General features: G+C 47.5%; 4 protein-coding genes across 4 annotated transcripts; 3 read left to right on the forward strand and 1 right to left on the reverse strand.

Moving 5' to 3' along the window:
* Window positions 1–76: 76 nt before the first annotated feature.
* BDW43DRAFT_281581 (sugar O-acetyltransferase) lies at window positions 77–867 on the forward strand. The gene is made up of 2 exons (XM_032042516.1): window positions 77–280; window positions 396–867. Exons 1-2 carry the CDS (start codon window positions 108–110, stop codon window positions 841–843), a joined length of 621 nt encoding a protein of 206 aa, XP_031898602.1. The 5' UTR covers window positions 77–107; the 3' UTR covers window positions 844–867.
* A 1,213-nt stretch (window positions 868–2,080) lies between these two features.
* Window positions 2,081–10,847, forward strand: BDW43DRAFT_281585 (putative ubiquitin C-terminal hydrolase). Its single transcript, XM_032042517.1, has 5 exons — window positions 2,081–3,135; window positions 3,196–3,352; window positions 3,422–10,053; window positions 10,113–10,169; window positions 10,245–10,847. Exons 1-5 carry the CDS (start codon window positions 2,523–2,525, stop codon window positions 10,307–10,309), a joined length of 7,524 nt encoding a protein of 2,507 aa, XP_031898603.1. The 5' UTR covers window positions 2,081–2,522; the 3' UTR covers window positions 10,310–10,847.
* On the reverse strand, window positions 10,847–12,912 carry BDW43DRAFT_281587 (putative transcription factor TFIIE complex alpha subunit). Its single transcript, XM_032042518.1, has 3 exons — window positions 12,550–12,912; window positions 12,370–12,465; window positions 10,847–12,303 (listed from the first exon to the last, which is right to left on the reverse strand). The coding sequence occupies exons 1-3, from the start codon at window positions 12,642–12,644 to the stop codon at window positions 11,169–11,171; spliced, it is 1,326 nt and encodes a 441-aa protein (XP_031898604.1). The 5' UTR covers window positions 12,645–12,912; the 3' UTR covers window positions 10,847–11,168.
* A 176-nt stretch (window positions 12,913–13,088) lies between these two features.
* On the forward strand, window positions 13,089–15,367 carry BDW43DRAFT_281588 (pseudouridine synthase PUS2). Its single transcript, XM_032042519.1, has 4 exons — window positions 13,089–13,396; window positions 13,453–13,656; window positions 13,709–14,929; window positions 14,990–15,367. Exons 1-4 carry the CDS (start codon window positions 13,311–13,313, stop codon window positions 15,201–15,203), a joined length of 1,725 nt encoding a protein of 574 aa, XP_031898605.1. The 5' UTR covers window positions 13,089–13,310; the 3' UTR covers window positions 15,204–15,367.
* The last annotated feature ends 89 nt before the right edge of the window (window positions 15,368–15,456 follow it).

Raw genomic sequence — 15,456 nt, forward strand, 5'->3', positions numbered from 1 at the left:
ATTTATAGACCACGCTAAACAAAAGAGATCCTCCGGCTGTAGAAAAGAGACACATCACCAAGATATTATATTTATTGGCAAAAGAATATTGAAAGTCAAATCGCGAAATGGACTCCGAAGAAGCTCGGTTAGCTAACCAGGAGAGAATGCAACGAGGGGAGCTGTATCACGCCTTTACTCCAGATTTAATTGCTGCTCGATCCCGTTGCGCTAGAGCTTGTCGCCGATTCAATCACGCTGAAGACGTCCCCCGTCGACGTCTTGTAGAGCTTTGGAGAGAGTGAGTCTTGGCGATTCGGATCTCTCCCCATACGTAATCCTGATGAGGGAAATACTCTCATGCAGCCAACGTTGCGCTATTACACCTATGTAGATAGTAACTAACGATGACCTAGTATTGTTCAGGATAAAACCCCTCTCCCACCCCCAAAAGAGGATCCCATGGAAGATGAAGCTCTCTTCGAGGATGAACCTTGGATAGAGGCACCTATCCGAATGGATTACGGCTACAATGTGAAAGTGGGGGAAGGCGTCTTTATCAATGCCAACTGCCACATTATCGACACTTGTCTAGTGACTATTGGAGCACGGACGCTATTCGGTCCTAATGTGCACCTATATAGCGGAGTCCACCCTTTAGATCCTTCTCTACGCAATGGAACCAAAGGCCCTGAGTCAGGAAAGGAAATCCACATCGGGGAGGATTGTTGGTTAGCCGGGAATGTCACCGTTCTCCCGGGGGTGACGATAGGGAAAGGTGCAACCATTGGAGCGGCAAGTGTAGTCACCAAGGTACGAATATCTTGCCCTATTTCCTTTTATCTTAAAACCTTATTGAGCTGATGTATGCATGGAATGGTTTAGGATGTCCCTGCTTTCCACTTAGCCGTCGGCAATCCAGCAAGGGTTATTCGAAAGATTGAGACACCGATGGCAGATTTATAACCGCCTTCTTATATATAGATAGATGCCTGTCTTGTCGGGGATAATCTCTAAGTGGTCACACAGTCCTCATGGTGTGGTGTCCTCTTTTTAGACGCTCTTCTGCATTGTATCTAAGAGACAAAGTCTATGTCTGACATTCCGGGAAGCTTCACATTATTACTGAGGACCAAGAGATGTAATACGAGTTTTCATTGGCTTGTCAATGGAATGGGATTCTACGTAGATGTTTTTTTAAGGTCGACATAGCAACAAAATAAAGGAGATCAATTTAAAAATCTAGACTCACCAGGCCCCGCATCTTGACAACGATCAATGCGGTGTTGAAATAATTTGTTTTATCTCATCGGCGATTAATATGAGTTGCGGACGCTAGAAAGCGTAGAATGTTCCTGTGGAGTTCATTCGGGGGCTTTAATTAAGGTTGGGATGGGGATCAATATTAGATTTAAATATATTACAAAGGGCATTGATTACTACTAGTGGAACGATGTCACATTGTCAAATGCGGAATCAATTATTGTACTGATGTAAGGCACGGAATATCCAGCTTTCCAAACAAGGCTGGCTGATGAACACTACTACTCGTATGTAGGTCGGAGAATGGGTTAAGGTAAGGGGGGAAATGAACAAAGGGGAGGGAGGACAAAATAAAAAATAACGAGGAAATAAAATTATAACACTAACCGAAATCCAAGGATACTAAGTATTTGTTTAAGGCACCGTGGACAGGCGCTTTTTAAGGCACCAGTTCGGATTGGGAATGATGTCATGCATGTTTTACATAACGAGAGTTTTATGGGTGACGAGGATGGGATATTCTAGGTTTTTGTCTTTGTCTAATTTCTCAGATAGAGTAACACATTTAATGTACTACTTACTAGTAGTATAAAAGTTCATAGTATTTAGCGAAGCATGTCGCATGCTTTAGCCTATTGTAACTGATGTTTTAGAAGGAAAAGAAAGAAAGCAAGCAAGAGAGAATAAAAAGTAGACAGTAGTTAATTTCATTCTAATGAACAATATGCAATCTCTCCGTAGTTAAGAGAGAAAAGGGTTGTGTCCAGAAAGGCCCTTTTGTGGTTTGCTGTGCGGCAGCCGCCTATGTTAAAAAAAAGAGCAGCCAACTACTGTTGAGCTTCTCCACTGCAACGTCAGAGCTGTTGCTCTTCTAAGGTTCTTTTGCTTTAGATATTTCCACCAACTCAAGCAGAGAGCTGTCTCTCACCCTCTACTTTTTCTTTTTTTCGTTTTTACCCCGGTTAAGTCAACCCACCCCCCCCTCAAGGCTTCATCTTTCAGCCTATCTTTTTCCCTTTCCCCCTTATTTGTCCTCATCCACATCCCAGGCAGACAGCTGAGCGGCTACGCCTCCGCAAACCAATCATAATTCTATTTTTTCCCTCCCGCATCATTCGCCCTTCCTTCCCGTCACTCTTACGACTCTCTTTTCTTTTTGAATCACGTCTCTTTCCATTCTCACTCAGTGGGTGCTGGTCTTACCCTACCTCGAAAGAATTTTATTCACCTCTACTTCCCCTCCTTTCCTGTGACCTCCAAGAGAAATTCAGGAAAATGTCATGGCAGCTGCCCCGCTAGAGAGCTCTAGCACCCCGCCTGATCCCATATCGATCGACCCGACGTGTTCTCCTGGCGATCCCATGGAAGAAAGCGATCCTCAATCCACCCGGAAACGTCCCCGTCTCGACAGTGGAAGCGGCATCCGGGAGCCTTGGTCAAATAACGAGGTTCCTGCTTCTCTAATAGCCGAGCGGGCTCCGGATGCTCCTGCCACGAGTGAGCAAGAAGCTCTTGCATCGACCCGCCCGGCCAGCCGAATAACTATCAACATGAAATCCCCAGTCGCCGATAACATGCCTAAAGATACCTCCGCTAATCAGTCGAACGCCCATTCCCCGACGCCTTCCGTGGATGACGTCGGCGCTCGTGCATCGAACGCAATATCATTATCATCCTCCCCTGCCCAGAGCCCGGAGATTGAAGTGGCGGAGCTGGAGGACATGGACCAAGACCCAAGTACATCGAGTTGGAAGCCGCTGGGCGAAACGTTGGGAAATCCCGGTGTGGTGCAGCTTCACGAACAACCGCCTCTGACAGAGACCTTCCCCAAGTTCCGCGGCGATCTTGATCTGCGTGAGAATCTGGAGGAGATCGGGGCAATCATTGAGAAAGGTAAGTCAATACAATCGGGTTCGGCGGAGTTTTAATGGAGTCAACTAATTGAACCCGCAGGGTCACCGCATGACGCAACGGCGTTCTTTCTTGCCGTGAAAAGCTGGCTTGATGATGTCGCGAACAACCTAGAGCAGTTGACCTTCGAGGGCCTATTAGATGAGCGGGACTTTTGGGAACAACTTCCTGTTATAGCGGAGAGTTTGCTGCGGAGTTCGTAAGTACCTATCTGAACCTCCACTTATCATACAGTAGACCTTCTGTCCGTACTGATCAGCTACTATAGACAAGATCTTCAGCCAGATGAAGGCCGAGGGCCCTGGATATGCCTGGAAGAGTTCTTTATTAACTATACCCGGCTTGCGCTCCACATAATCCGCCTGGACACCTTAATATTGGGTCAATTGATAGAAGACACGGACTTGCAGGCATCGGATTTAATATCGAGAACCTATTTCCCATCACTTGGCTGGATGCTCCAAGTAAATGGGATTCCGTTCTTTCGTACTGCGGAAAGAATACATGGCGCCGAAGTTATCAACTTGGCTGCTCGTCTCAATGACCAGATTGTGGCTCCTCCATTCAACATGCTCCAGTGGTTATCCGAGTATGCTTCCTATATCATGACCTTGATTCCCCGTTGGCCTCAACTTTCGGCTCCCCTAGTTTCAATAGTGACAATCTTGCACAACTTGGTGGATTCTGGGAATGAGCGGAGGAAGTACCAGGCAGATGATGCTCTGACCAACTCTCCCGCCTATCTACGTACCATGAAGACGGTTTATAACCTGATACGTCTCATAGATGAAAATTATCAGACACACGTAAGCAAGAAGTCCTCGTGGGTCACTAGCGATATAAGTGATCCAATGCTCCGCTTCATTTCCTGGATCTACTTCACAGTCTCTCTTCGTGACCGAGATCCTACCTTGCAGATTGCCAAAGATCTCTCCATAAAGATCCCCGAAGGTATACCCCCAGAGGATTATGCTTCTATCGTATACTATGGCTGGAAATTTGCTGCTCTGAAGAAGCATATACTGGATGGGCGTATGGAGCTAAGGGTCCACGGCATGGAGACAATGCAAATGGACTTGGTCAACGTTTGGCGGCAGTATATTCAGAGTGATCCTGCAGGTATTGAGCATCCCGTCGTCCAATATCTTGTCAGGTTTCTACGGGAGCATGAAGTTGTCGAATATATCGTTAGCATCGATTCCCACCCTCAGCTTATCAGCAGAAGTGGCAACATTGTAGGCTTCTTGATTGTCACGTCCACATACGCTGACACGGACACGGACACAATCTGGAAGGCCGTGACGGAGAGCCCCGACCCGAGAACGGTGTCCGAGGTTCTTAGAATGCTTACAAGGACCTTTCACATGCATCTATCTACATCTCCGGCGTTGTTATATTTGTGTTCTAAGCTTCTTGATTTGCCGCTGGCTCGTTTTGACGCACGGATGGTGGATTTCTGTGAGCAGCTTCTCCATCAAATACGTGAAAAACACAGCGAAAGACACCAGCTGTTGGATGAGCCGCATGTGGACGCTGTGCCACTACGGTTGTGTGTACGTCTGATCCGGGAAAGTGCTGCGACAAACGATCTCTCTGTCGAGCATAAGACTCTTCTACAGAAGTTCTCAAGTTCACAGCTTACCTTGTTCATGGATGTTGGACTCAGCGAACTGGACAAAATGGAAACGTACGAGCGCTGTGTCCAAGACCTTGCTGAGATGAATCAGTTCACCGTTGGTAGTATACAAGCACTGAATGCCTTGATTCCGACCTATGACACACAAGAGATACGAAAGCTCGCCATGGATTTTGACTTGACGCGCTTATTGATAAACGAAATCGCTCATACCGTGGACATGAACCAAACAGACTTCACGGAATCGTTCTCGAGGAATGGCTTCCTTTCCCGTGTACACTTACTAACCCGCATCATTGACAAGGTTCCGGAATCCATCACTGTCGATTTAGGTGATCTGTTGTGGCAAAAAGTCCTTATGTCGCAAAAACTTGCTCAACAAGGCAGACGGGCACTCTGGGACACCCTATGTGGTCTTACCAGACATAGTACGAAGAGCAACCCATTCATTGAACGTTGTATCCACGGGTATCTGTCCGACCTGTCTCCCGCTGAAGGCTATTTCCTTGAAGTTCTCTCTTTTGCCAAACAGGCCATCAATTACGAAGTTCGCTTCAATCCCCCACCGATTGCGGGTGACAATGAGGTTATCTCAATCCCAGGAATAGACCGCATATGGGATATTATCCTGACGGCCCCACCTGGCTCAATCGAAACTGATGCCACTAATTTTGCCATAGAGGTCTACCTTGATCATAACATCATTCACCGATCGCCGCGGTCTGCAGTTGAAGCCACCCATGTTGCTTTGGTTGATCGCTGTGTTGACCAGCTCAAGTCTGCCGCATCTAAGTTGAAATCTTCTCGTGATCAACGTGACAATGATATTGACGTATCAATGGCAGTGGAGGGGTCTGAGGATGAACGCCAGATGGAAGAATTGAGGTTCGGTCGTTCCCTATTCTTCTTGCGCCGGTTTCTGCAAGGCCTGCGTAGTCGGCCCCAGTACAGCCCGCCCCAAAATTCGCCACCTGGCATACCTGGTAGACCGGTGAAAGGCGAGCTGGTTAATATTCGCTATCAAGCTTTTGATGGCAGTACACAGTCAAAGGTCCGCTCCCTGCAGATTGGTGATCTCTCGACTGCACCTGAGCTGGTTGAGAGGCTTGTACAAACCACTGGTTTCTTGAAACTCAACACTATCTATAGTGGGCATAGGATCGATCTCCTTGAAAAGCCTAGCCTGACCGTTCGAGATCTCAATTTAAGCTCTGGGCTGCTAATTGTTCGTCGAGATCCTGACAGCCGTGAGGTGGCACTGACAGGACGACGTCAGTCTCTAACATCAGTCGACTCCGAAGTACTTAAGCACTTTGATGATCTTTATGACCTTCTAGCTCTCGAGGATCATTTAGCCCGGGAGATTTACGACTTCCTTGTTGTCTTCCCTCCCCAAGAAAGAGTCCTACAGTTAGTCAGGTCCGTCGACACGCCTGAGGAAGACATGTTCCCTATGGATAAACCGTATAATTTTCTCTACTCAGTAAATGCACTTTCTATTTGCCTGAGAGAGGAAGCACTGGAATCGTCACCGAATCAAGCATTTGTGTGTCACAGTGTCCGAGTCCTGGTTGCTGCTTTGACACGTCCCGAAATGTGTGACTCCATGAGTAACTGTTCTACGAAGCTCCTTTTTGCCACCAGTCTTGTTGAATGTCTCCTCTATGCTCTTCTTGTGAGACCACCTTTGGCCAGCGATGCATCCTTGGTCCCGGATTCGACGGCTTTGGTCCGCCAGTTACTGCACTTAATGGAAGTTGGGCGGCATCTGTCACCGGGTTATCTTTCGGAACTTGGTATACATAAGTTAATTTGCAACTCCTTTGCTATCATGACTGAAGGCGCTGTTCGCGATCCCGAGTTTTGGACTGTGATTAAACAGCAAACACAATTCGACCACCTTCTGTTTTCGCTTCTGTTAGAGGAGGGCCGCCAGCCTATTCGAAAAGGTATCTCGGAGAACATAGCTGTTGCCTGCAGCCCATCGAAGTTACTCAAGAAACCAGGAAAATCAGAAACTCCAGAACTACGAGCGGCAACAGCTTCTGAGAATCCGGCCAGAATTGATATTCTCGCAACAATTTGGGAGGCATTTGTAGAGAACTTCCCGCGTACACTAGAATGCGTCCAGCAGTCTCAGGAGTTCTTTGACATTGCCCACTTGGTGTTCCATTCGGTTGCGGAAAAGTCGCCGCGCGATCTCATGTTGAGCGACTATCTCAAGCAATGGAGTACTATCATGCTGAATCATCAGACTGAAGAGTTTGTTGGACGAGAGCCTGTCGACCATTTACTCTTAGGTTTTTGTCGGCTCCTAAGGTCGTGTCTAGAGCTCGCAGGCTCAACCAATATCACAGTGGAAACGTTTAATCTCACCGAGAGCCTGTTTGACAAATATCTTTTTCCGGATCTTTCTGAGTCTACAACCCATGCTATCGCCCCTCAGACCCCAGTGATGCATACTCCATCTCGGCAGGAACTATACAGCATACTAAGCCTACTATGCAAATATGATGAGAACTATTCTAAGATCGTGGAGCGCCTAGAAGATATCATCCCAGAAGACTATACATACTCATCCTCTTGGTGTTTCGATCGTCACAAAATGATCCGAGCGCCTGAAGGCTATGCTGGATTGAAGAATCTGTCCAACACTTGCTACCTAAACTCGCTGTTGACACAGCTTTTCATGAATGTCAGCTTCCGCGACTTTATGATGCAGCTCCGACTCGTGGACCCACTTGTCTCCCAGAAGTTACTTGAGGAGACAAAGAAGGTTTTTGGTTATATGCAAGAAACGTGGCTCAAAAGTGTCGACCCACAGGGATTAGTGGACTCGATAAGGACGTACGACAATGAACCTGTCGATGTCACGATACAAATGGATGTTGACGAGTTCTACAACCTGCTGTTTGATAGATGGGAGGCTCAGATTACGGACGCTGATGAAAAGAAGAAGTTTCGTTCCTTTTATGGCGGCCAGCTCGTGCAACAAATCAAGTCTAAAGAGTGTTCCCATATCTCTGAGCGCCTTGAGCCCTTTTCTGCGATACAATGCGATATAAAGGGTAAAGCGAGTCTTGAGGAGAGTCTTCAGGCGTACGTCGAAGGAGAGATCATGCAGGGAGACAACAAATACTCCTGCACTTCTTGTGGGCGACATGTCGATGCTGTAAAGAGGGCTTGTTTGAAAGATGTTCCCGATAATCTCATATTCCATCTCAAACGCTTTGATTTTGATATGGTCACGATGATGCGCAGCAAGATTAATGACGAGTTTCAATTCCCTGAGCACATTGATATGAGCCCATTTAAAGTTGAGTATCTCTCGGATCCAAACGCAGAGGTTCAAGAAGACCTTTTCGAATTGGTTGGTGTTTTGGTCCATAGCGGTACAGCTGAATCTGGTCACTACTATTCGTACATCCGTGAAAGGCCTACTGCTGATAGCAGAGGCTCATGGGTTGAGTTCAATGACTCGGACGTGAGTCGGTTTGACCCATCCAAGATTGCGGACCAATGCTTTGGCGGTTACAATGACTCTCTGAACAACGCTTCCATGGGCCAGGTCCGGTTCAACAAAGTGTGGAATGCTTACATGCTATTCTATCAACGCGTCTCGAGTATGGAATTATCTAAGTCGATTTATGAGCCAACCTCGAGCTTCTGTCCAGTTCGGGTACAGTTACCAGTGCCTCTTGCGAACCATATTGTGATGGAAAACGAAATCTTCATACGGACTTATTGTTTGTTGGACCCATATCACACACTCTTCGTGCGATACATCCTTTGTCAGCTTCACGATATGAGGGATTTTAAGCGTATGGGGGAATTTAAGTTGGATAAATCTGTTATTTTCATCGCTTTGGATACACTTGAACAGCTAATTTCAAGAAACAGAGAGCCATTGGGGCTGGATGTGATTGTGTCTGAGCTGCTCAGAGTCATCAATGAGCTGCCTAAGGCAGCCTACAGAGTCCTGCAGTGGGTAGCAGAAAGACCAGCTGGTATACGCAATCTGGTTCTAAAGAGTCCCCATGCTGCTGTTCGAAATAGTTCGATCAGGATATTTATATGCGCTCTTTCAAGACTCCAAGAGCTGTGTAACAACGCTGAGCAGGAGAGCTTTGAGAAGGACAGATGGCGTACACGATACCTGGACGGCTTCGAAAACGTGGTCGCATCATTGGATGGCCTCTGGGCGACACTTCATACAGTAAGCCGGTCATGGGATGATTACTTTGAGTTTTTGTTACTACTTGCAAGCTTTGGCCCTCAAGAAGCCGGGATGGTGCTCAGTTTTGGGTTCCTTTCCAAATGCTTGGAAATCGTGTGGCTCGATCGTGACGACACAAAGAGGCTGAGGCGTCACTACCTTGCTTATTGCAAGCTCCTTGAGAAGGGAAGAAGATATTCACATAGGAAACTCACGGATCTCTTGTCCACGCTGCTAACGCACATCGACTTCTCTGCCTTGCCTACACCGGAGGAAGAGAGAGAGACCCTACCCGACAATAGGTATTCTCTCACAGTTATGGAGAACGAACTCATTCGACCTGTTGGGAGAAGCAATGAATTACTGCTTCTGAAGAAACTCCTTCAGCAGTACAGTAACCCACAAGCATGTAGGAACATTGTTGGCTTGCTTGTTGATGCTGAGCCCGAGGCTGGCCTCACGGACCCGATTTGCAAGGCGCTCGAAGACGGCTTACGAGTTGCCCCTGCCGAACTTTGTGCCCCGTTCTTGGAAGCGACATTGATTTTCTGTCGACGGAGTACTGATGAAGAAAGAATCGTTTCCTTGATCGACTACGTTGCAAAAGGAGTGGAGTCTATCAACGATAGCGGGGGTAAAGAGCACCTTGCGTTCTTCACAAGCATTATGTCGTGCCGTAACGAGCATCTTGATCTCAATGAGGCATGGTTCTCATCCCAGCTTATAGATAAAATACCGGACTGGGCTCCCACGTTGCTCATGTTTCCAGACAGAACGGTCAGAACTATGACCATGGAATTCTTACGCCGAATACTGTTCACGGGTGAGGCCGGCGATATCGGCGACGACTGGCAATCGCGCCATACTCAGGCAGCCAAGGAGCTTGTGCATGCAAGCATTAGCAGGTTGAGAAAGACATACCTATCAACTCCTGGAGGCAATGTCGAAACAAAAGTTGTAGAGACGATTAAGGCAGTTGTTAATCACTGCTTGGTCACTTACTTCGACGATAGTGAACAGGATCAGGAATATGTCAGTCAGGCGCAGGGTATGTTGAAAAGCCTAAACCGCACCGCAGACTATAAATATCACTAATAAAGAACACAGCCGTCATTGGGGCTATAGAGGAACTATCTGTTGATATGCCCGAGGAGCTGGCTTCTGGTAAGAACCCCATTTTATTACCACCTCATCAACATCTAACACCGGGGGCGTCAGAATCTGATCAACCTTCTCCAGAGGAATGGGAGGAACACTCAATGATAGCAAGCGACTCAGATGTAGGGGTTGCAGGTTCACCATGAGCTGCGCTACTGGGAACCATACCTGAAACCCTGCCATTGTATCATGAGAGATGAACTGGAACAAAGGGAAGAAAGCAAGATCACCTCTCTTTGCTCTTACCTTTTACCTTTGCTCTGCTTGGGACTGCATTAATCGGCGTTTTCTTTTGCCCATCTACACTAGAAATGAGTCTCTGATCTGGAACTCTGTAAAAAGGAAAGGACTGTTTCTCTTTTTTGTTTTTGCTCGCTTTTAGGTCTTTTTTTACTCCTTGTCTCTCCATTTTCTATTTCTTCGGCTATCTGCGAAATAAAGAAAGGGTAATGGTGTTGTTGTTCTGCAAGAACTTGCATTGCTTTTGCTGGAGAGCCTGCACGATTTGTTTCTGCGTTGTCCCTATGATGAGCCAGGGAACGATATTGCTTGATTGAATGAGTGACGGCTGCAAAATGAGACTTCCCATGGCATTGGTTCCTGGATGGTCCACAAATTCATGGAACAAATAGAAGGACTACCTTAGAAAGAAAGCAGGACTTTCAATTGACTATGTTGGTCTCTTCAAATAATGATACTCTGAAAATTCAAAATTTCAGTCATTCTCTTTTCACTTTTAAGGCTTCACATTATACAAATCGATGCATTGACTGGTAATGGAGCTTTCTGAAACCCAGTAAGTTAAATGGATAGTCATAAAGAAATATAAACGAAACCCTCCGTCTATTCATGTGCCCCTTGTAAAGTTTGTCCTATGAAATACCACATGCTCCTTTTGTTATTATTGACGATGTTAGTTCTTTAGCAGAGTACGTCTCCCCCGGGCGCCTGCGCCAATACGGGTTGAAGTAGACCATAGAGTAGCTAGCCCTTAATTGGATCCATTCAAACATCTTCGAATTCCTCATCATCGTCTTCATCAGACTCCTCTTTCTTCACTTCTGGTTCGACTTTGACCTTCTTCGCTGCCGGACCCTCATCGACACCAGTGGATGGTGTTGCTGAAGTTGTGTGAGGACTTGTACCGGAATATGTGTCGAGCTCGCGCTTTATGCCCGTGGATGGGGTGATCGTAGGTGCACTGGTAGGACCAGGACCAACACCGCCAACGGCCGGTGATGCAGTATCGCTCGCAGAGACACCGCCAACGTCTTCGAATTCTTCGTCGAATTCGTCGGAGTCGTCTTCTGCACTGCTGGAATCCTCCTGCGCCTGAAGGGCCTTCTCCCTTTCCATTTCGGCATAGTAAGCTGCGACTTTGTCATCGAGGGCGTCGAGATCCGGCTTGCGATCTTCTTCCTTGATCTCCGGCTTCACGTCCCCATCCGTTTCCGACTTCACAGTGGAAAGATTTCCAGCGCCTGTAGATACCGTCGAATGCGTATGCCAAACCGGGAGCGCATTTTGCTTCTCCACAGCAGCCTTGCGTGCGGCCTCCTCCGCTTGTTCGGCGGCGCTCTTTTCAGCGCTAGATGTAAGGGAGATCTCAAGAGCAGCGGCATCAGTCTTGGTATTACCGCGAACGGCCTCCTGCTTCTTTGAAGGCACCACAACCGCAGCTCTTGTCGGATGAGTGGACTGGTTTCGCACAACATCGATTTTATGATCCCAGGCGGTATCGAAATCGTTCGGCGGGATTTCAACGGAATCAATTTGCTTCAGCAACTTAAGCATCTTGTCAAGTTGATGCATGAGCTTGCTGTTCTTTTCGTGACCTGTACGGTCAATCCCTTCGGCCCCCTTGACATCTTCCGTCCGCTCAAGGATAGCCCCGCAATTCTGGCATTCGAATCCTTCCTCGGAGTACAAACTCAGCACATCAAGTTCCGTCCACTCCGATCCACACCTCATGCAGATATACTCCTTCCGGTCTTCGCTGGGCGTATACTGTGCTTTAATCGTCGAGGTTAACTTCGAGACCTTGTACTTTATCGCGTCAACGACGGGGTGTAGCGGGATGTAGTAGTACTCCCGGTTAACGGGGCGAGTCGAACCATCTCGGATCTCTGCTCGTGTATTACTGATGAAACCAGGTCAGTTTAGCTGGCACCCCACAACTTAAAGTAGCGCCACAGGCATTCCATACACTGAGATTAGGCGGTCCTCACGCAATTTGGCGCATAGTTTCCGGAGATCTTTCTGTTGCATTCCTAGGAGAAAGGCGAGGTCCTCGGCATGGAGACTATATAGTCGGTGGTTAGAGCTGGTGTTGCGAATGGTGCCTCTTTATTAGGGCTTTTTTTAAGATAGTTACGCATAGACATACACCGAATGAATGAAAAGCGCATCAACCACGAGAATGTGGCGGGTCTCGTAGAATGCACGGACCACACTCCGAATGAGGGTATTCGCAAGATCCATGTTGAAGCCCGAAAGGTGTTTCCAGGGAAGAAGAAATGGGTGAGGCTGTGGCTGATGAGACGGCGTTGAGGCGATTGAAGTCGGCGCGGAGCGCAAAGGTTCTCGATATCCCGAACAAAGGTCAGCGCAAAACGAAGAGCATGGCTTTCTCTGAGGACCGAAGATTGAGCACGGGATTTCAAATAGAAAACTACAAGTAGAAGCTCCCACCGACCAAATAAATGGCCCGCGATGCTATGGCAGAGGAAATAACCAAGAACGATGGAAAGTAAGACTCAGGCTCAAGTGAAAGTAAAGGAAAGGAAGGATGGGAACAGCATCCTTCATGCCTGAGGCGTTAATCGGAGCTACCCGAATCGGAAGTAGCGGCCCCGGGTATATGTACTAGTCCTGATACGGCTAGGGTAAACTGGATTCAATCGCCGCCAGGAAAAAAAGGCACGATATCAAGAGTCGACGCTCGCAGGAAGTTTTTCCCCTCGGGACCCGCTTCTTCATGCGTATCTACGTTTCCGCTCGTCAATACTTGGCTGGGTCTCGTGCATCCCGCAAGAATATAGACTTTTTTTGTCGTTCTACTCGAACCGAACTCTTTTCGTTTGTCCGCTCGCAAAGATATTTCGCTTCTTGTATACCTCTAGCCTATTGGCGAAGACCAGTTGAGCCATGGACAATAACGAAGGAAGACCTAGCGGATCCGAAGAAGCTGATCGCAAGCGTAAGAAGGGGGATATGGGAAGAGCAGAGTGGAGGTATGTCTCGTGGTTTCTAGAGTCCTAGTCTGACGGTCATCGGCTAACCAAGCAAGTCGGCAAGCGCTAGACAAAAGAGGGCGACTAGATAAAGAGAATGAGGTCAAACGACGGAAGATTGAGAATGGAGAGGAAGTTAAGACTCCGATCTACGCCACACAGTTCTCCCAGGAAGACATCGAGAACGAACAGAGACGGCCAAAGAAGAAGGTGGCTGTCCTGCTAGGATATTCTGGAACAGGCTACAAGGGAATGCAATTGTATGATAGCTGCTGGGATCTTCAGTTTCAGACAGTTACTAATTATCTACAGAAGCGAAAGCGAAAAGACAATAGAGGGCGAGCTCTTCACTGCATTTGTAGCTGCCGGAGCTATCTCCAAGGCTAACGCAGCTGACCCGAAGAAATCGTCATTGGTACGATGCGCCCGTACCGACAAGGGTGTCCATGCAGCCGGTAATATCGTGTCCTTGAAATTGATTGTTGAGGATGAAGATATTGTTCAGAAGATCAACAGCCACCTCAGTGAACAGATCCGTGTCTGGGGTATTGTGATCGCGAATAAGTCCTTCAGCAGTTATCAGATGTGCGACTCTCGTATTTACGAGTATCTGATGCCCAGTTACTGCTTTTTGCCACCGCACCCCAGCTCTTTCCTTGGCAAGAAGATTGTGGAGATCGCTGAAAAGGAAGGAGATTTGGAGGCGTTCAAAGCTAGACAAGAGGAAGTAGCTAACTACTGGGAAGAAGCCGATGAAAAGTATATTCGGCCCGTTCTCGATCGCATAGATGAAGATATCCGCGAGGTTGTCAAGAATGCGATCTACCACGAGAGACCTGAGGAATATGAATCGTCAGAGCCTACGGAGGGTAAGGAACAACCAGAAGCCACAGAGGACGCGAACGCCTCGGGTGCAGAGAAGCCTTCTGGTGATGGCACGGCAAAGCCTAAACTCACTGAAGCCGAGGAGGCTCGCAGACGGAAAATCATCGATGCAGTCAAGGCTGTGAAAGCTGCATACAGTACCGCAAAGCGATCTTACCGTATTCCTCCCGCACGCGTTGCTCGCCTACAAGAGACTTTGGATAAATACCTTGGAACCAAGAACTTCTACAATTACACCATCCAGAAGTTGTTCAAAGACCCCTCTGCCAAACGCCATATCAAATCCTTCAAAGTCGACACTACGCCGATTATCATCAATGGCACCGAGTGGCTTAGTCTCAAGGTCCACGGTCAAAGCTTCATGATGCACCAAATTCGTAAAATGGTGGCCATGGCCACACTCATCGTGCGCTGTGGCTGTGACCCTAAGCGCATCATCGACTCATATGGACCGACTAAGATTCCCATCCCTAAGGCGCCCGGACTGGGGCTTTTATTGGAACGCCCCGTGTTCAACAGCTACAATAGAAAGGCGCAGGAGACCGGAAAGAAGCCCATTGTGTTTGATGAGTATGCCACGGAAATGAATGAGTTCAAACAACGAGAGATCTATGACCGCATTTTCCGTGCGGAAGAGGAAATCAACGCGTAAGCCTTTGGCTAACTCCAACCAAACCTTTACTGTTTCACTGACTCCTAGATAAATAGGTTCGCTTCATTTTTCAATCATATCGATCACTTCCCCCAGGAGGAATTCCTGTATATCACCTCCGGCGGTATACCAGCTGCGAAGCCTGTGCCGCAGCCTTTGGCCCAAGGCGCTCAGAATAGCCGAAAATCCCAAAGAGAGGCTCTGGCTGAGATTGAGGCTGAATCGGAAGATGAAGTCAACCTTCCTAACGGTGGAGAAGAGGGTGGTTGAAATATCAGCCATACATGTAAATAATAAAAGAATGGATCTCTTACATATGTTCATCGGATATTTCGCCAACTCTCTACCTTCCAACGAGTTTTGAAGATTGATGTGATAACATAGCATAGATAGTTTACAGATTTCTTTAGTGAGTGTGCCTGAGTGTCAAGGCATTTAAATCTGCTCCCCTCCCCTTGAACATAAAACATCAGACTGGATATTGATATTTGTAGAACTATATTCAGGATTTCTCTCCTGTTTA

The sequence above is a fragment of the Aspergillus alliaceus genome (assembly GCF_009176365.1).
Source record: "Aspergillus alliaceus strain CBS 536.65 unplaced genomic scaffold BDW43scaffold_32, whole genome shotgun sequence".
Taxonomy (NCBI): Eukaryota; Fungi; Ascomycota; class Eurotiomycetes; order Eurotiales; family Aspergillaceae; genus Aspergillus; species Aspergillus alliaceus.

Coding starts and splice junctions, on each gene's coding strand:
- BDW43DRAFT_281581 (XM_032042516.1), top strand. CDS start 108: ATGGACTCCGAAGAAGCTCGGTTAGCTAACCAGGAGAGAATGCAACGA. Junction 281..395: donor CTTGTAGAGCTTTGGAGAGA/GTGAGTCTTGGC, acceptor ACGATGACCTAG/TATTGTTCAGGATAAAACCC.
- BDW43DRAFT_281585 (XM_032042517.1), top strand. CDS start 2,523: ATGGCAGCTGCCCCGCTAGAGAGCTCTAGCACCCCGCCTGATCCCATA. Junction 3,353..3,421: donor GAGAGTTTGCTGCGGAGTTC/GTAAGTACCTAT, acceptor CAGCTACTATAG/ACAAGATCTTCAGCCAGATG. Junction 10,054..10,112: donor ATATGTCAGTCAGGCGCAGG/GTATGTTGAAAA, acceptor TAAAGAACACAG/CCGTCATTGGGGCTATAGAG.
- BDW43DRAFT_281588 (XM_032042519.1), top strand. CDS start 13,311: ATGGACAATAACGAAGGAAGACCTAGCGGATCCGAAGAAGCTGATCGC. Junction 13,657..13,708: donor GGCTACAAGGGAATGCAATT/GTATGATAGCTG, acceptor AATTATCTACAG/AAGCGAAAGCGAAAAGACAA. Junction 14,930..14,989: donor GCGGAAGAGGAAATCAACGC/GTAAGCCTTTGG, acceptor CTAGATAAATAG/GTTCGCTTCATTTTTCAATC.
- BDW43DRAFT_281587 (XM_032042518.1), bottom strand. CDS start 12,644: ATGGATCTTGCGAATACCCTCATTCGGAGTGTGGTCCGTGCATTCTAC. Junction 12,466..12,549: donor GCGCTTTTCATTCATTCGGT/GTATGTCTATGC, acceptor CCGACTATATAG/TCTCCATGCCGAGGACCTCG. Junction 12,304..12,369: donor GAGGACCGCCTAATCTCAGT/GTATGGAATGCC, acceptor TGGTTTCATCAG/TAATACACGAGCAGAGATCC.